This window comes from Chaetodon trifascialis, chromosome 12, assembly GCF_039877785.1.
Source record: "Chaetodon trifascialis isolate fChaTrf1 chromosome 12, fChaTrf1.hap1, whole genome shotgun sequence".
Classification (NCBI taxonomy): domain Eukaryota; kingdom Metazoa; phylum Chordata; class Actinopteri; order Chaetodontiformes; family Chaetodontidae; genus Chaetodon; species Chaetodon trifascialis.
The window spans coordinates 15,321,602-15,335,815 of NC_092067.1; the positions used below are offsets into that span (position 1 = coordinate 15,321,602).

The 14,214-nt window shown below is 39.7% G+C and overlaps 1 protein-coding gene across 3 annotated transcripts in view; it reads left to right on the forward strand.

Moving 5' to 3' along the window:
• Window positions 1–544: 544 nt before the first annotated feature.
• Window positions 545–14,214, forward strand: part of fign (fidgetin) — a 30,341-nt gene continuing 16,671 nt past the window's right edge. Inside the window, exons 1-2 of one of the 3 annotated variants that reach the window (XM_070976648.1) lie at window positions 545–732; window positions 1,603–1,637. In XM_070976648.1, the coding sequence (XP_070832749.1) occupies window positions 1,613–1,637 (25 nt within the window). In that variant the 5' untranslated portion in view covers window positions 545–732; window positions 1,603–1,612. Of the gene's footprint in view, window positions 733–1,419; window positions 1,638–14,214 lie in introns of those variants that run through there. The other 2 variants (XM_070976650.1, XM_070976649.1) reach the window with 2 other exon arrangements.

A 14,214-nucleotide genomic window follows, 5' to 3' on the forward strand; every position in this document is an offset into this window, starting at 1 on the left:
ATATATATATATATATACACACACACACACACACACACACACACACACACACACACACACACACACACACACATATACATACATACATACATACATACATACATACATACATACATACACACAGACACACACACAGCTTATATAAATAGGCTATATACATACACACGTATATGTATATACATACATATACTGTATGTATGTTTATACAGCATACAAGCAGTTAGTGAAGATTAGTTAAATTATTCCAAAGTGACTGAACTAGAACAAAGGCAATGTTCAACAATGTATTTAACGGCCGTTTGAAACCCTTGAAATGAACCCTGCACAGCCCCTCATGCCATGCATATACCCTCAGAGAGGAAGAGGAAGGCAGGTCCCCGTGCTGCGTGCAGACAGTACAATTAAATTGTTCATACACTCAGATAATCTATAGCAACATGGTGTCCTGGCGAGCTGCTTGTGAACGGCTGCTTATTAAGGTTGATTCCCTTTGAATTTGGCTCCCGCCGCAGCGAACATGCGCAGTGTGCAGCGTGCTGCCTTCAGTCAGTGGAGCAGCTGTCCAGGGTTTGGAATTCCAACATGGCAGAGGCTGTGGTCAGTCTTCCCCTCACTAACTTGGAATGGTTTCAAATCGCGAGCAGCCACGCTTAACCTCCGCGAGCCATTCATCTGCGCGCTCACCGGATCGATGGTACTATAAACCCTGACGCTGCCCTGTCACCTACACAGGTAAGTCTTTATCCCGTCAGCCGGTGATGTTGACAATTAAAAAGAGAAACGGAGCAGCCCTGTGCGCGCAAACGCTCGCTCAGAGACTGTGTCGCGCATCACAGATCTGCGGCGCAGCCTGCGGGCGGCCAGCCCTGCGTCCCCCTCAGCCAAATGACTTGTCATCGCTGTAGTGAGGACAAAATAACGCGAGTGAAGTTGCGGCATTAGAGCGAGCGCGCAATTAACGTTTTCCCCTGCGTAGTTTGAGGAGATGGTCGCACATACGGCAGGAAGCAGCCTCCTTAATAACTTTCCTGCAACGAGAAGTTTTTGCATGTCAGGCTGAATAAAACTTGCCGCGATAACCGCAGGCGGGAGTTAATAGATAGGTTGTCATTGCGCTCTTAGTGGGACAACTGCTGGCAAGTAATCTATTTTAAAAGTAAAGGGAGGAGGAGGTGGAGGGGGGGCATCACGCTGGTTTAGCCTCTTCCTCTAATAGGCGGCATGAAGAATGTGTGTTTTATGTCATCTACAGTCTCTCACACGCTTCCTATTCTCTTGTTTCAACTCGCGCAAGAAGTGTCAGGCTCCAGCCGTCCGTGTGCCTGTGTGGCTCTCACGTCTCGGTCCAGGGTTTTTTTTTTTCGTTCTCTTTTTTTTGTCCTCCTAAATTTGACTCGCATGTTGCGTCTCCCTTTTTTTGCGTTGTCCTTAATTGCACGGGCCAAATGAATACCTGAGGAAAGAAAAAAGGATGCGTGCGTTTTTTTAAGTTGTGAAATCCGATAGCTGCAGGAAAAAAGTGCCTGTAATGAGAAGCAACCTTTGGAATTCCTCCTCGTGAAAATTCCGATTCTGCTGTTTTCCCTCTCCTCTTGTTTTTAGGCTTGAAGACATGATCACTAGCACCAGTATTTATGGTATGTTCATTTTGCAATTATCATTAATATTACTGTTATTGTTCCGCATTTGTCATATTTGAAAGCAAGCTGTTTATGCAGTTATGCATTTTCTTTCCTTTGTGCATGTCTGATTCATCTTCAAAAGTTTGCTTAATTTAGGTTCTAATAACAAATAGCCACCAGAGATAAGGGCACATTATGTGATTAATTTTTGGCATTATCAATTAGGTTCTTGTGAAGGTTAAAGAATTTGCCCCCATTTTAATTTGCTTCCTCTGACATTCTTTATAAGCAATTTAACTTTCTTTCTCATTGCACTGCTTTCATATTTTTGCATGCATGGCACGAACAATATGATTATTTTGTCTGAGAGAACGTTGATGTGAATACATACAGGATGGTTGCACATTCATTAAGAGATCAAATTTCAATCCACTTATAATTATTATTATTTGTGTGTGTGTGTGTGTGTGTGTGTGTGTGTGTGTGTGTGTGTGTGTGTGTGTGTGTGTGGGCACACAGTCTGCTATTGTGTCATCATTTAGCCAGAAATTAAATGATTGCCCTAGAAGAAAGAATATATAGAAAATATTCTCATGACAGCTTTAAAAATCTTGCTTATTTTAAAATGTATGAGGATTTCTTGTAGATGTTTAGAAAATATTTACTCCTGGTGAAATGCCTGCATGAAAACTGCCTAGAACAATAAATTCAGCTTCACAGTTTCACTATAATCTGGTACCAGTTGCATCTCAAATATGCCACATCTTGTGCTCAGTAATTATAAATATGACGGGTGAAAAGTAAGTAGTACGACCGAAACACGGCTAAAACAATGCTATGACATGTTGATAATATTATTATTGTAAGGTAATTTGTCAAGCATGGCACGATATAAACAGACTTTAAGGAAAACTCACTCTTGTTTTAAGCTTCATTTAAGTTGACGTGTGCTTTTTTATTTGATTGTCACATTCGGTAAAAAGTCACTAGTGAAACTAAATCAGATTTGCTCACAAATGAGTTCAAAGGCAGCGTCAGAAATAGCTCTTATTCACGTTCCAATGGAAATAGTTTGTGACAAGCCAGTAAATGGATCTGAACATGGACCCAAAGTCAGGGGAAGTAACAAGTTGTGTGCTGTCTCTGGTGTGCGCACACTTCGTCCTGAGTGAACCTTTTCCACCTCCATAGAACAATTTACTTAATTGTGTTCACACATTTCATTTGCATGTTTTGCTTTGAGAGGAAATTAACATCATCAGCAGTGAGCTGAAGTATGTTTTCATTCCTCTTCAGAAATAACAGCATTGCAGCATCCGTCACTCAGTGGGGGGAGAAAAAAAAAGATGTACATTACTACCACGTTCATTATGTTTGAGTGTTTGGTTGTAATGTGTTTTTGTAAAGTGGGTATTAAATTAGTTGGTCGGATTTTTATGTGTTTCATATTTAGACCCCTTCTATGCAGTGTGGCAGTTAAGTTTATTAGAAAAGAATTTGGACTGGATACTGAACTGGATGGCAAATAGTTTGGAACAATTAATTCTATTTAAATCTGTATCCACAGCTTGCAAATGCTCGTAATCTGAAATACAGTCTGTTTAAATGTACCGTTTCATATTTGGAGCTGCATAACTCAATTGAAAACCTCTAGAAATCACAGTAATGTATTTTCATGCTTATCTAAGTAAGCAAGTTATCTTTTAAATATATGAAACGAGAGTAGGTTCATCTTAAAAATTATCGATACATCTGAAGAGCAAACACAGTCCCCTTGAATTTATCAGTCTATTCTCAGATATTTCACCCTAAATTTCCTAATTATCAGGTACTACCTGAGGGTGTTTATCAGAGTTCAAACCCTGGAAGGTTTCAATGTCTGATCTCCTGCAGCGTGTTCGGTGATTCTCGCAGGTCCTTACTTAACCCCAGACACCTCCGGCGTGCATGGAAAGAAGCTGACAGCTCTGTTTATTTCTGATAGGATAGCACTTATGATAGCAGTCTGAGCTGTTGCTTGACATGAATCTGTGAGCCGAGTTTGAAGACAGATGCTGACCCTTCTGTTTTCATCACCCTCTTTACTGAATGTCACACATGTTCACACTTTTAAGAGTGGCAGTAAATACTGTGAAGAAGTTGCGTGAAGCACACTAAATAATCACGTCCACGTATTTCCCGGTGACACGAGGATATAGAAATACACTCCTTATATTTAGTTGTGTTATGTTGAGAAAGGAATTGCTCGCAGATGGTGGCTGAAGCAGAGTTTTGTCTTCTCCACAGCGCGCTCAGTGCACTTTCCTGGTTCAGTGTTGTCAGATTGATGTTTTTTTTTTAAAAAAAAATCAAAGTCATTTTGAAATTTCTAAATTATATTTTATTTCCTCTGAAAAAAAAAAATCTACCAGCTCATATTCATTTTCTGTGTACTAACTGCACAACATAAATCAAAAGGTTTCCAGAAAATCAGTCTTTGTGTTTTGACTAATATAACACGCAGAATATCTTTGATTCATTGTGAGCTATTTCATCGCAGCTGTGCCCAAGAACACAAACAAAAACTTTGGGATGCATCTTACATTAATCTTTGACTGGACAGTCATAGATAGTCAAGTGTCTGCATGAATCAGTTTAGCTGTTCTAAATGTTCTGTCCATAATCTGAGGTCACTATTAGTGATCACTGTGATTGACAGTGTAGCGTATGTGACTGGACCAACGCTTTATGTTTGTGCTCTTTTGATGGCGATTAAAGCCAGCTCCTGAATGCCTATCACTGATCCTGTGTGAACACCCCCTGGGATGCCTGTAATGCTGTTGTAAATCAATGAAATATTCATCTTTACAGATGGATCTATTTGTCAGTTACTTCAAGAAATCCCATTCAGCCCTTTGACTATATTGCGTGAGATCAGTGCAGAATTGTCATCTTTAAGCAAACATGTTAAGTGGCGTCTTTACTGTTTTTCATATTAAAAGAGAGGGAGTCCCCAGTGGAGTAAGACGCAGGCAGAAGGGACAAAAAACTCAAATCTCTCTTCTAAGTATTCTGTGTGTCTCTCCCCCCCTCCCTCCCCTCTCCTCCTCTGTTTCGTCTTCGCCTCTTGTATCCACATCTTTGTCGTTTCCCTCATGGCAGCTTGCTATGTTATCTTTGTGTGTTTCTCTCTGCGCTGACAATTCTTGCAGTGATCTAAGTTGGACTGCATTAGAAAGTGGAGGCAGCTGTCTGTTGCTATACTGAGGGATGTGTTTGCTCTACTGCAAAGATGAAGGACCATGAATCCTTGACATCCTCCCTTTCTCTCCCCTCCTCCTCCTCCTCCTCCTCCTCCTCCTCCTCCTCCTCCTCCTCCCACCATCTCATTTAGACACAGCGACTGTCTGCTCAGACTTGTTTTTTTTTCTTCCTCTGAGTGACAGCATATGGCATAGACATTTTCTAAAATGCATGTGCCTACCATTGGCTGCTTGTACTTACCCTTCATGTGTCTCCTAGCTACAGGCCTGTCATGTTATTTTTTTCATCTAATTCAAACAAAATACTCATCGTTTAATTTAGTTTAACAGATTCTAGTGGATAAAACAGCACAGCTTGCATGTTAGGAATCTTTAGACTTATGGTTTGACTGCAGCCCTGCAATTCAAACCACTCCATAGATTTCTCTGGTTGCACTGTGGCATGTATTTTACCATATGTCTATTTAGGGGATCATGTGCATGCATGTGTTTATATGGGATTGTGTGTGTGTGTGTGTGTGTGTGTGTGTGTGTGTGTGTGTGTGTGTGTGTGTGTGTGTGTGTGTGTGTGTGTGTCTCTTTGTGCATGTTTTTTTTTTTCTCAGAGCCAGTTTGAGGAGGACTCAGTGCCTCATTCTCTTTCTATTTCTTTTTTTAAGAGGCTAATCTTTCACACAGACATCCTATAATGTCAGTATGATCCATACCATAATGCACAGTGTGCTTATAGAACTTAAGGTTTCCTAAATGTATGATTATGACAGAAACACATCCATGAGTCATGTTGTAAGGCTGGCTTATTCAGGCCATATCTGCCAGACATATTATTTAGTGTAGCATTTGTTGCCTTCCTTGTTCTCCTCGTTTCAACACAGTGAAACAGAGGCTTTGTTTCACACGAGGTGTCTCTGCACTCATAAGGAGACGAGGCAGCTCTGAGCCTGTTGGGGATTGGCTAGAATAGACAACCCCCAGGTGTACTAAACTAGGTTTAGCACTAAGGCTTTTAATCTGGACTTGTAGGAGATTCATGTGCATTCATAGATTTGCCTCTGTAATTATCATACCCCCAGTGGCAGCCGGAGAGACGTTTGCCTAAATCACTGATGTCCTCATTACACTGTTTACATTTTAATTAGACATGCTAAATTTGTGATTTTTTTTTCTTTAGTGGCCAAAAAGATTGGACATCTTCCTTGCAGTATGTGTGTGCATCTCACAAAAAAAAAGATTTTTCACAGTTCTTGTATTGTTAATGTAGCCTGCATCACATCCTCCTTAAAATGACTTATAATGTTTTATTATGGTTGAGAGCATTATCTGTACTATACGTTGCTTTATGAATGAGGTCTGAATGGAGTGGCTTTATCCATTAGAACGCATACCACATACAGTCCTTATGACTGAATCTGCTTCCATATCTTTAAATTATGTCTTTAGTCAGATTATTTACCGTTGCTCTCAGGCTGTAGATATTCAACCCTCAAGGACTATGATTAACAAAATCTACAATTACATGGCTTTTGAAAATAGCTGGGACTTTGAGCCGTCATTGTGTGCCTGAGCACTGTTGCTTATCATTGAATAACCTTGGTTAAGAGAGGTGTTTTTTCCTGTCCTTCTTCCAAGGTGTTTTTTTTTTTTTTTTTATTGCGTGCTGTTGGGGAGTTTCTAGAGTATTGTGAGAGAGCAGCAAGCGTTTCACAAGAGGATAAGAGAAAACTCAATATTTTGCTGTATTGAAATTCCTCTTGTGTTCTCACAAAACAGTGTCTGACTAATCTCACAGTCGAGGCCGCCATTCTAGCCAGACTGAAAACCCATGCAACTGGAGAGCCGTTAAGTACTTTTTCACCACACAGTGTATATCAGCTTCATTATATGTAAATCTACGAAGAAGGTGTTTGAAATGTACTTATTTTATTCAAACTCTCAAATTTGTCTTGATGCTGACCTGTCATAATCAACATAACCCCTTAATTAAGATAATGCCTAGATTGTGTGATCCCACTGCTTTGATTCTTCAAAAATGAAGCTTCTTCTAAATTTAATGAGAGATAAAATATGTTACTTTAAGAATAAAATTAGAATTTGAATGAATTGGTCTCACAGAATAACACTGTATGTCAACCATTTTATGTTCTCATTGTATGACAATATAATCGTTTTAAATTCATGTATTGAAATGCATGCCTCAATTAACTTTGATATTTATATTCAAGAGCATAGAAGGGTTTGCTTTGAATGTGAAAGTTCATCTATTGACTGTTTTCCATTGTCCCATTCATCACATCCCATGCTAATTGTCTCAAATTGATATCTGAGACAATTAGCTAAAACGATGATCAGACGAGATGTGAGCCATCAGTGGTTTTCGCAAAGTTCTCAGCGATTCATTCATCCTCCGTGGAGTCGGGTGGCTGACAGGTTGGCTTTGTGCCAGGTGCTGGCAGAGGGAGCCTTGAGTGCCAGGGACGGGGAGAGGATGGGTTGAGGTCTGCCTGATGGTGTGGAGAGGAGGGAGGTGAGGATGAGCGGGGAGTGAAAGGAAGAGGGGATAGAAGGGTGAGTATGCGCCACCATGGAGGTTTAAGGTGTCAGGCTGCGGCAAGGCAGCGGGTGTCTGCAGTGACACTGTGACCACAGCAGTGTGTGCAGTGTGAGGCAGGACCACTGGATATTTGGGGATAGTCAGTGATGTTATACATTGTTGTTTTAGTGTCCGAGTTATTGGAGTGTAAGGTGTTGCGTTAGCTACCTGCATAAAGTCATCAGGGATGGAGGTGAACCTGTGACTCAACAGCTCTATGCAAAAATTATTAAATGCATAACAATAAGAAAATGTTTGCGTTTTGATTACGGGTAGATTAATACATGAAGACTATTTAAATTCATAAAGCTGTTTCTTTTTTTTTTCTAGAGTCTCACTTGCATGGTGTAAGTGAATCGTCACCACAAGTCTTGTTGTCTGGCATGTGGCCTATTTGACAGTCCCTCTTAGAGTCCACACGGAATTAGATTAATTTAAATCAGGAAAATAAGAGTGCCAAAGAAAAAAAAAAAAGAGCGCTCAAGAGTTCAGCATCATCACGGAGCTTTATGAGGGCTGACACTTCTTTTGTGTTCATTATCAGGAAATCACCTCAGGGAGTCGTGTTGACTTTGCATGGTCTAAAATAGCTGTTACAGTGGTCTGCCCCATGCTCGCTCGCTCACTTCCACTTTAAGTATCTGGGGAGGCAAGGTGGAAACACCAAACGTAGGTTTTGCTGAGAAACGCTAAACATAGCAAAGGAAATAAAGCCATTTGTCAAGTCGCGCTGTCGAGGATGTTGTGTGCACTAAACAAAAGAGCTCATGTTCTGTTTAAAACGCTATGATTCCAGCGCGCAATCTCGCATTACATCTGCAGAACTACGAAGTGTACAGATTGGTTTCAAGTTGAACTGGTTGTTGCTGACAGATCATTTCTTTCCCAAAGTGAAATAAAAACTGAAAGTATATTTTTATTGTTGTATTTTTCCTCTTAATGCTCTCCTGATTTAGAGGAAAATGTATTAACATTATGTCACTGTTGGCACTAATCGGCCTGCACAGGGTTTATAGCAGCATTTCTATACTGCACAGAACAATAGTAGATTCATTTACTTGGAGCGTGATGTTTCTGCAGTCCAAACCCTGACTGCATCGCCTCTCCCACATCTTTAAATGGATCCCATGAGTCTTCAGCTCTGTTGTTTCCATTATTCATTTCAAAACTTCCATGTAGCATGTAGAGGCTAGAGGGGTGAAAAATAATTTTGCGTCTGAAAAAAAAAAAAAAAACTGATGTAGAGCAAAGTCACTGCTTTATGCAAAGTGTGCCATGCCTTGGGAGCATGTGAGCTGGCGTACTGTAGGAGGAGGGAGTGCTTGGGCAAAGGACGGACTGTATGTGTGTGCCTGCCCGTGTGTGTGTGCGTGTTCCTGTCAGTCTGTCAGCTATGCCTAAAGTGGCTCCCTAGAGGTACCTGGGGGAGACCCATCTAGCACCCAGTCAGCCTCTGCTGGCGGCCAAGTGGTGACAACGGGTTCCCACAGAGAGAGGAAGTGTCATAGTATGTATGTAAACTAGTGACAGATGACTGGAGACATGTGGCCTGTAGACACTGGGCCTGAAAGTAAAGCAGTTTTGCCTCTTCGACTTCCTTTCTCTCTTCCCACTCGAGACTTCTGAGAGTGAGCATCAGGCTCCACAACAGCACGGAATACATTTACAACAAGTCAAAGATGTGAATAAAAAGGATGCAAATCATTTGGCATGAAAAGACACATGCTATGCGCAAAGGTTTTGTTTTCCTTTGAAAGGCTGTAGCAAAGGAGTGAGGAGTTTTTAGTGTGCAGAGCTTCAGGCAGCTTTTCTAGGCCACAGGTCATGTGGGTCAGTGTTACACTCCCTGCAGCCTCACTTCAACCCTCGGTCTGGAAATAGAACATGCAACGTCACCCAGCCAGGAGGGAGGTAGATTCCAGACCTCAGTGGCCACGGGCTGCACATGTGGAATCTGCTCGTGTAGTTGACCCCAAACGTTTGAAACTCAGAATGCTCCCAGTAGGATATTGTTATTTCATGCATACCCAAATGAGCAAGGCTGTACGAATTGCCTTGTACAAAGTGGACCAGCATACTTAGACTCTTCACTGTCGGCTGTTCACAATTCATCAAGGGATCTCACACTAGCCAGAGGCAGATTTATTTAACAGTATGCACATAACCTGTAAGAGAGGCGAAACATAACAAATAAACTGTGGAGTAGTTGTTTTTTTATTGCATGTTTCAGCCAGCAGGCCATTTGCCGACTTTCCTCTTTTAAGCATTCATTGAAATGGACGGAAAGCTGGCACACGGACGATAGACATCCAACCAGTGTGCAGTGAAGAATCGAGCAAGCTTTTTTAAAGATTTCATCCAAGCCTTGCAATTATAGGCCATGAAGCGCCTCTGATATTACGCTCATTACTATTTTGGTCACAAAGAGCTGTTAAAAATCTTGTTTAGCTCAACAGTTAACCTAATAGTGTTTCCAGGACACTATGGCTAAATTTGAACTACAACTCCGGTTTGCATCTAACACACACAGTGTAAGTGCGTATTATTAGATGTGATTTGGATGCTGATATACTGGTTTTTATAGTGGTTTAAATTCAGGCTGTTATGGCCAGAAATTCATAGAAAGAACAGGGAGTGAAATACAGCTTGAAAATTACAGTAAAACACACCAAAACTAATCATTATTTCAGAGCACAAACTCCTTGACACTAGTGTTACCTGGAAAGACAGGCTAGTAGTCAATAGCTGGAAAGGATGCAATGAAAGGTCACCGACCAGAGCAAAATGCAAACTTAAACTGAAAGAAACAATATAACTACATGTGTAAATTCTTGTTCAGTTCTGCTGTAGAATATTTTTTTTAAGCAGCAGAAGATATAAATTCAAACGGATGAAGTCAAGTTTCGATCTCTTTCGGTTTTTAGTGTTTTGTTGGGGCAGTGCAGGACTCAGTTATAATCACTTCATAATTCTGACAACAAAGCTTGAATGCAGGATTACAAGCAGACGTTTGTTTCCTCCATGGAGATGAACAGTAATTAGAGTTGGGTATGATTGCAGTATTGTGTGTGTTTAGTAACATATGAGCATTAGTGAGTTGTGATAGTGAACACCTGGCCATTTTCCTAATAGTGACCGTTTGAGAGAAAGCTGCACTGTATCTGGAAGTGACACCTCCTGGTCCTGCTTTCTATCCAGGGAAGTAAAATCTATCAGCACTGATGAGTTCGTGCTCTATCAAATATATCGGTGCCAAACTGTTTATTGTGAGCTCCAATAGTGCTATTGTGCTTTTCTCTTGTCCATGTGGTGCAAAGAGCCAATTCACATTTGAGCAATGGCTGACCCTATGTTGTGTATATTGATGAGTGGGATTTGTTTCTTAATAGAATTGTGTCTAATTAATTAGCTTTTAATTGGTTGAACTCTGAACATGCAAATGCAGCACAATGTAGAACAATCATTACTCTAAACTGCATAAGGAACTGCATATTGAGGTCAGCTTAGTGAAATGTGTTTGTTTGTATCCGTTTATTTTAATTTATTTTATTTTATTTTATTTTTTGTTTTATGGTGTAAAATTCCTCCATACTGAGGAATGGATTTATATCACCAGAAAGGTGTTAGTTCAACAAAGCAAATTTAGAAATATTTGAAATGCCTACCTCTCAATTTCTATTAATTATCTCATTTATATTTCATGTTGTGCCGCAGATGAACCTTTTTTCATTCCTTCATTTCATAATCTATTAAGGAATAGTTTTCATTGCACAGCCCTTCTTGGTTTCTTACCTCGTTTCTATCAAAGCACTGAACTCTTTGAAGGCTGCCACTCTCTCATCCACCTGCTTCATACAGTCGTCTTCAACAGACAACTCTGCTATTTATACAGATTACACTACTGAAACAATTACAGTGCCCTGCTACAACATGCACACTGATTCACACAAAAGAGACCTATTTGTAAATAATTCATGTATTTCAGTTTACTTTTCTAATGATAGGTTAATATTTCCAGTATAGAATATTTATATAGAATATATATTTTTTGGGCGAGTAGCAACCACACACACACACACTGTTCTGGCTTTTGACTGATTTTTTTTTTTTAGTAAGTCAATTTAGATGACGTGGTGGAGCTGGAGGCAACATTCGTGTTTAGTGTTTATACTAACAATGATACAGATTACACAAAATAATATGGAATATTATGTATTTGTTTTATCTTTAAAGGTTCCGTAGTGTATTATTCTGCAAAATACTTACAAAAATTGCATTTCCACATATTTTTATAAGGTACATCCTTAATATCAAATCAAATCAAATCAAATCAAACTTTATTTATATGGCACTTTTCATACTTAAAAGCAACACAGAGTGCCTCACAGAGGCTAAAAACAGTAAAAAATAAAAGGAAAAAAGAAAAGAAAAGAAAAGAAAAGAAAAGAAAAGAAAAGAAAACCCAGCCCTCCTGCCCCCATAAATACACAGAGACATATATAGACATATAGAGAGTCACAGACACGGACGTACGCACACACACACACACACACCCGTACACCCATATGATGTAATATCATGTTAAGTTAATCTAAAAATGTCATTATTAAAAATGATTGTAAAGCCACCCCATCCCTATTAGACAACCTGGAGATGACAACAGTAGCATGAGTTTAGATATTCAGATGTAAGTTCCAACCAAATCCCGACAACAGATTTTACTGTTTCACGCCGAAACATATTAAACCACTGAAGAAAAAGCTTCTGTCAAACAAGTTCATGGCACCTTGATGTGATCACATTCTGCGCAGCAGCTACTGACACCACTTGTAACACCTGCTGTCACAATCACCACAATGATGACAACAACCCCACCGCACAGCAGGTTTGCTCAGTATCTCTGCATATCAGTCAACAGGTGATTTGCTCTCTGCACATAATTTGATGTAACTGAATAAGCTTGGAGTTGATTCTATTTGTATCGAGCTATGTGATGATTGCTGGCAGGAGCGTACTTCAGAAATTTCTCATAATAAATACCTCACTTAGCTCCTACTCACACACATGGCTATTTTTCCGTTTTGCGAGTGACTTCAGTGTCTGTGTTATCAATGAACCCCAGTCACAAAAAATGTGTATAAAATGCTGCACAAAATATCTAAAACATCAGCATCTGATTTGCTTTTACAGTCCAAGCATAAATACACATAGATGAGATTAAGTGCTGCAACAAGCAGGTAGAAAATATATGAATGAGATTTCATTTCATCACTTTAAAACTACTTCAAGGTAAATTTAAGAACGTATCAGGATTTTTACACTCTGTTCGACTGCAATACTTTTTGTCACATACATAAAAATCAGTAATATTAAATTCCCTGTAAAATCAAACTTACTTTTAAAAGCAAATGCTGTAATTCAGCACCATGGAGCTGCACTGACCATGCCACCTTAGCTCTTAGAAGCCATTGTTTGCCAGTGGGCGAACCAATCTCCTAGACAGCTCTTTCCTTGTAAAAGTTCCCCTTTATGGCTTCACTACTTCACTTCAGTAACTTTATTACAGTATAGCTGAGAGATTTCTATTTCATATTGACCTAAGATTGCTTCAGTTGTCTCATTTCACCTTTTGTCTGGCCTGTGTTGGAGAAGTGACCTTCTTTGAGACTTGTAGTCAATACCGCAGAAAGCTTCAGAATGCTTCAGAGAAAAGCTGGCAGTGGTTACAGGCAAACATCCCTTTTCTGTTCACTTGGGTATTTTCAATTAGAGTTCAATTTAAACTTTTCATCAGTTTAACGTGTAAGGAAACAGTAAATAGAACGATAGATGGCCCTGGCTTTCCACGTGTATACAAAACAAAATTTGCTTTTGAATCCCACATGTGCATTCATTTCTGTGCTCTGAGCAATGATTTTAGGCTAATTCAAAGAAATCTTTATTTTTCTTTGGATGAATGTCACTTGAGTTCTGTCATCATACAGGAGAGATGAGCTAACAGTGTTGTGGTCTGTGTGATGTTTCTGTCATAGAGAAAAGAACAGCAAATGCTCTTCTGTTTTGTCACTTGTTTTTCATTGCATATATTTGCGTTTAGCATCTGGTCAAAGCACAGATGTGTTGCTGTATTTTCATTGTAAATGGAAATGCACAGTCCCTCCCATAGCAAATCTAACTGGTCTGAACTGCATATCAATAAGCAAACAGCTAACTGAGCAAAAATATCAACACTGTCAGTAATGTTATACAATTAGCTTCTTTTAGAAGCCATTGCTAAACAGCCAGTGTTAGCACGAACAGCTCTTTACTCATGTAAAGACGAAATATTGTGAGTTCAGCATCAAACTTCATCCCTTTACTTTGAAGAGACGTCTCCAGTGGAAGAAAGCACTATTAGTAATTTTAACTCTTGTTTTGCTCCAATTTGTATGACTTCAGCCGTTGTGCTTTTACCTTTCTGTTGATTGACTAATGAGGCGCAATGCCTTCAATGTGATCGACAACAGGTTAGAATAATACGCTAACAGGGTAGCACTATTTCTTCATCTTCTCATGCTGCACTGAGGGCAGACTGGATGCTACTGTGACTCGCTATCGCCCCTTGAGGTACAAAGTGGAATTACAAGACAATACAGAACGGGGCTAAATGGTTAGCACGCCAAATTAAGTAGATATTTCTAAAATACAATACATAGACATCTTTGAAAAAATGCCAAAACCATTATTTCTTCTTACTTTGTTGATAACTTTGGTAATTTTT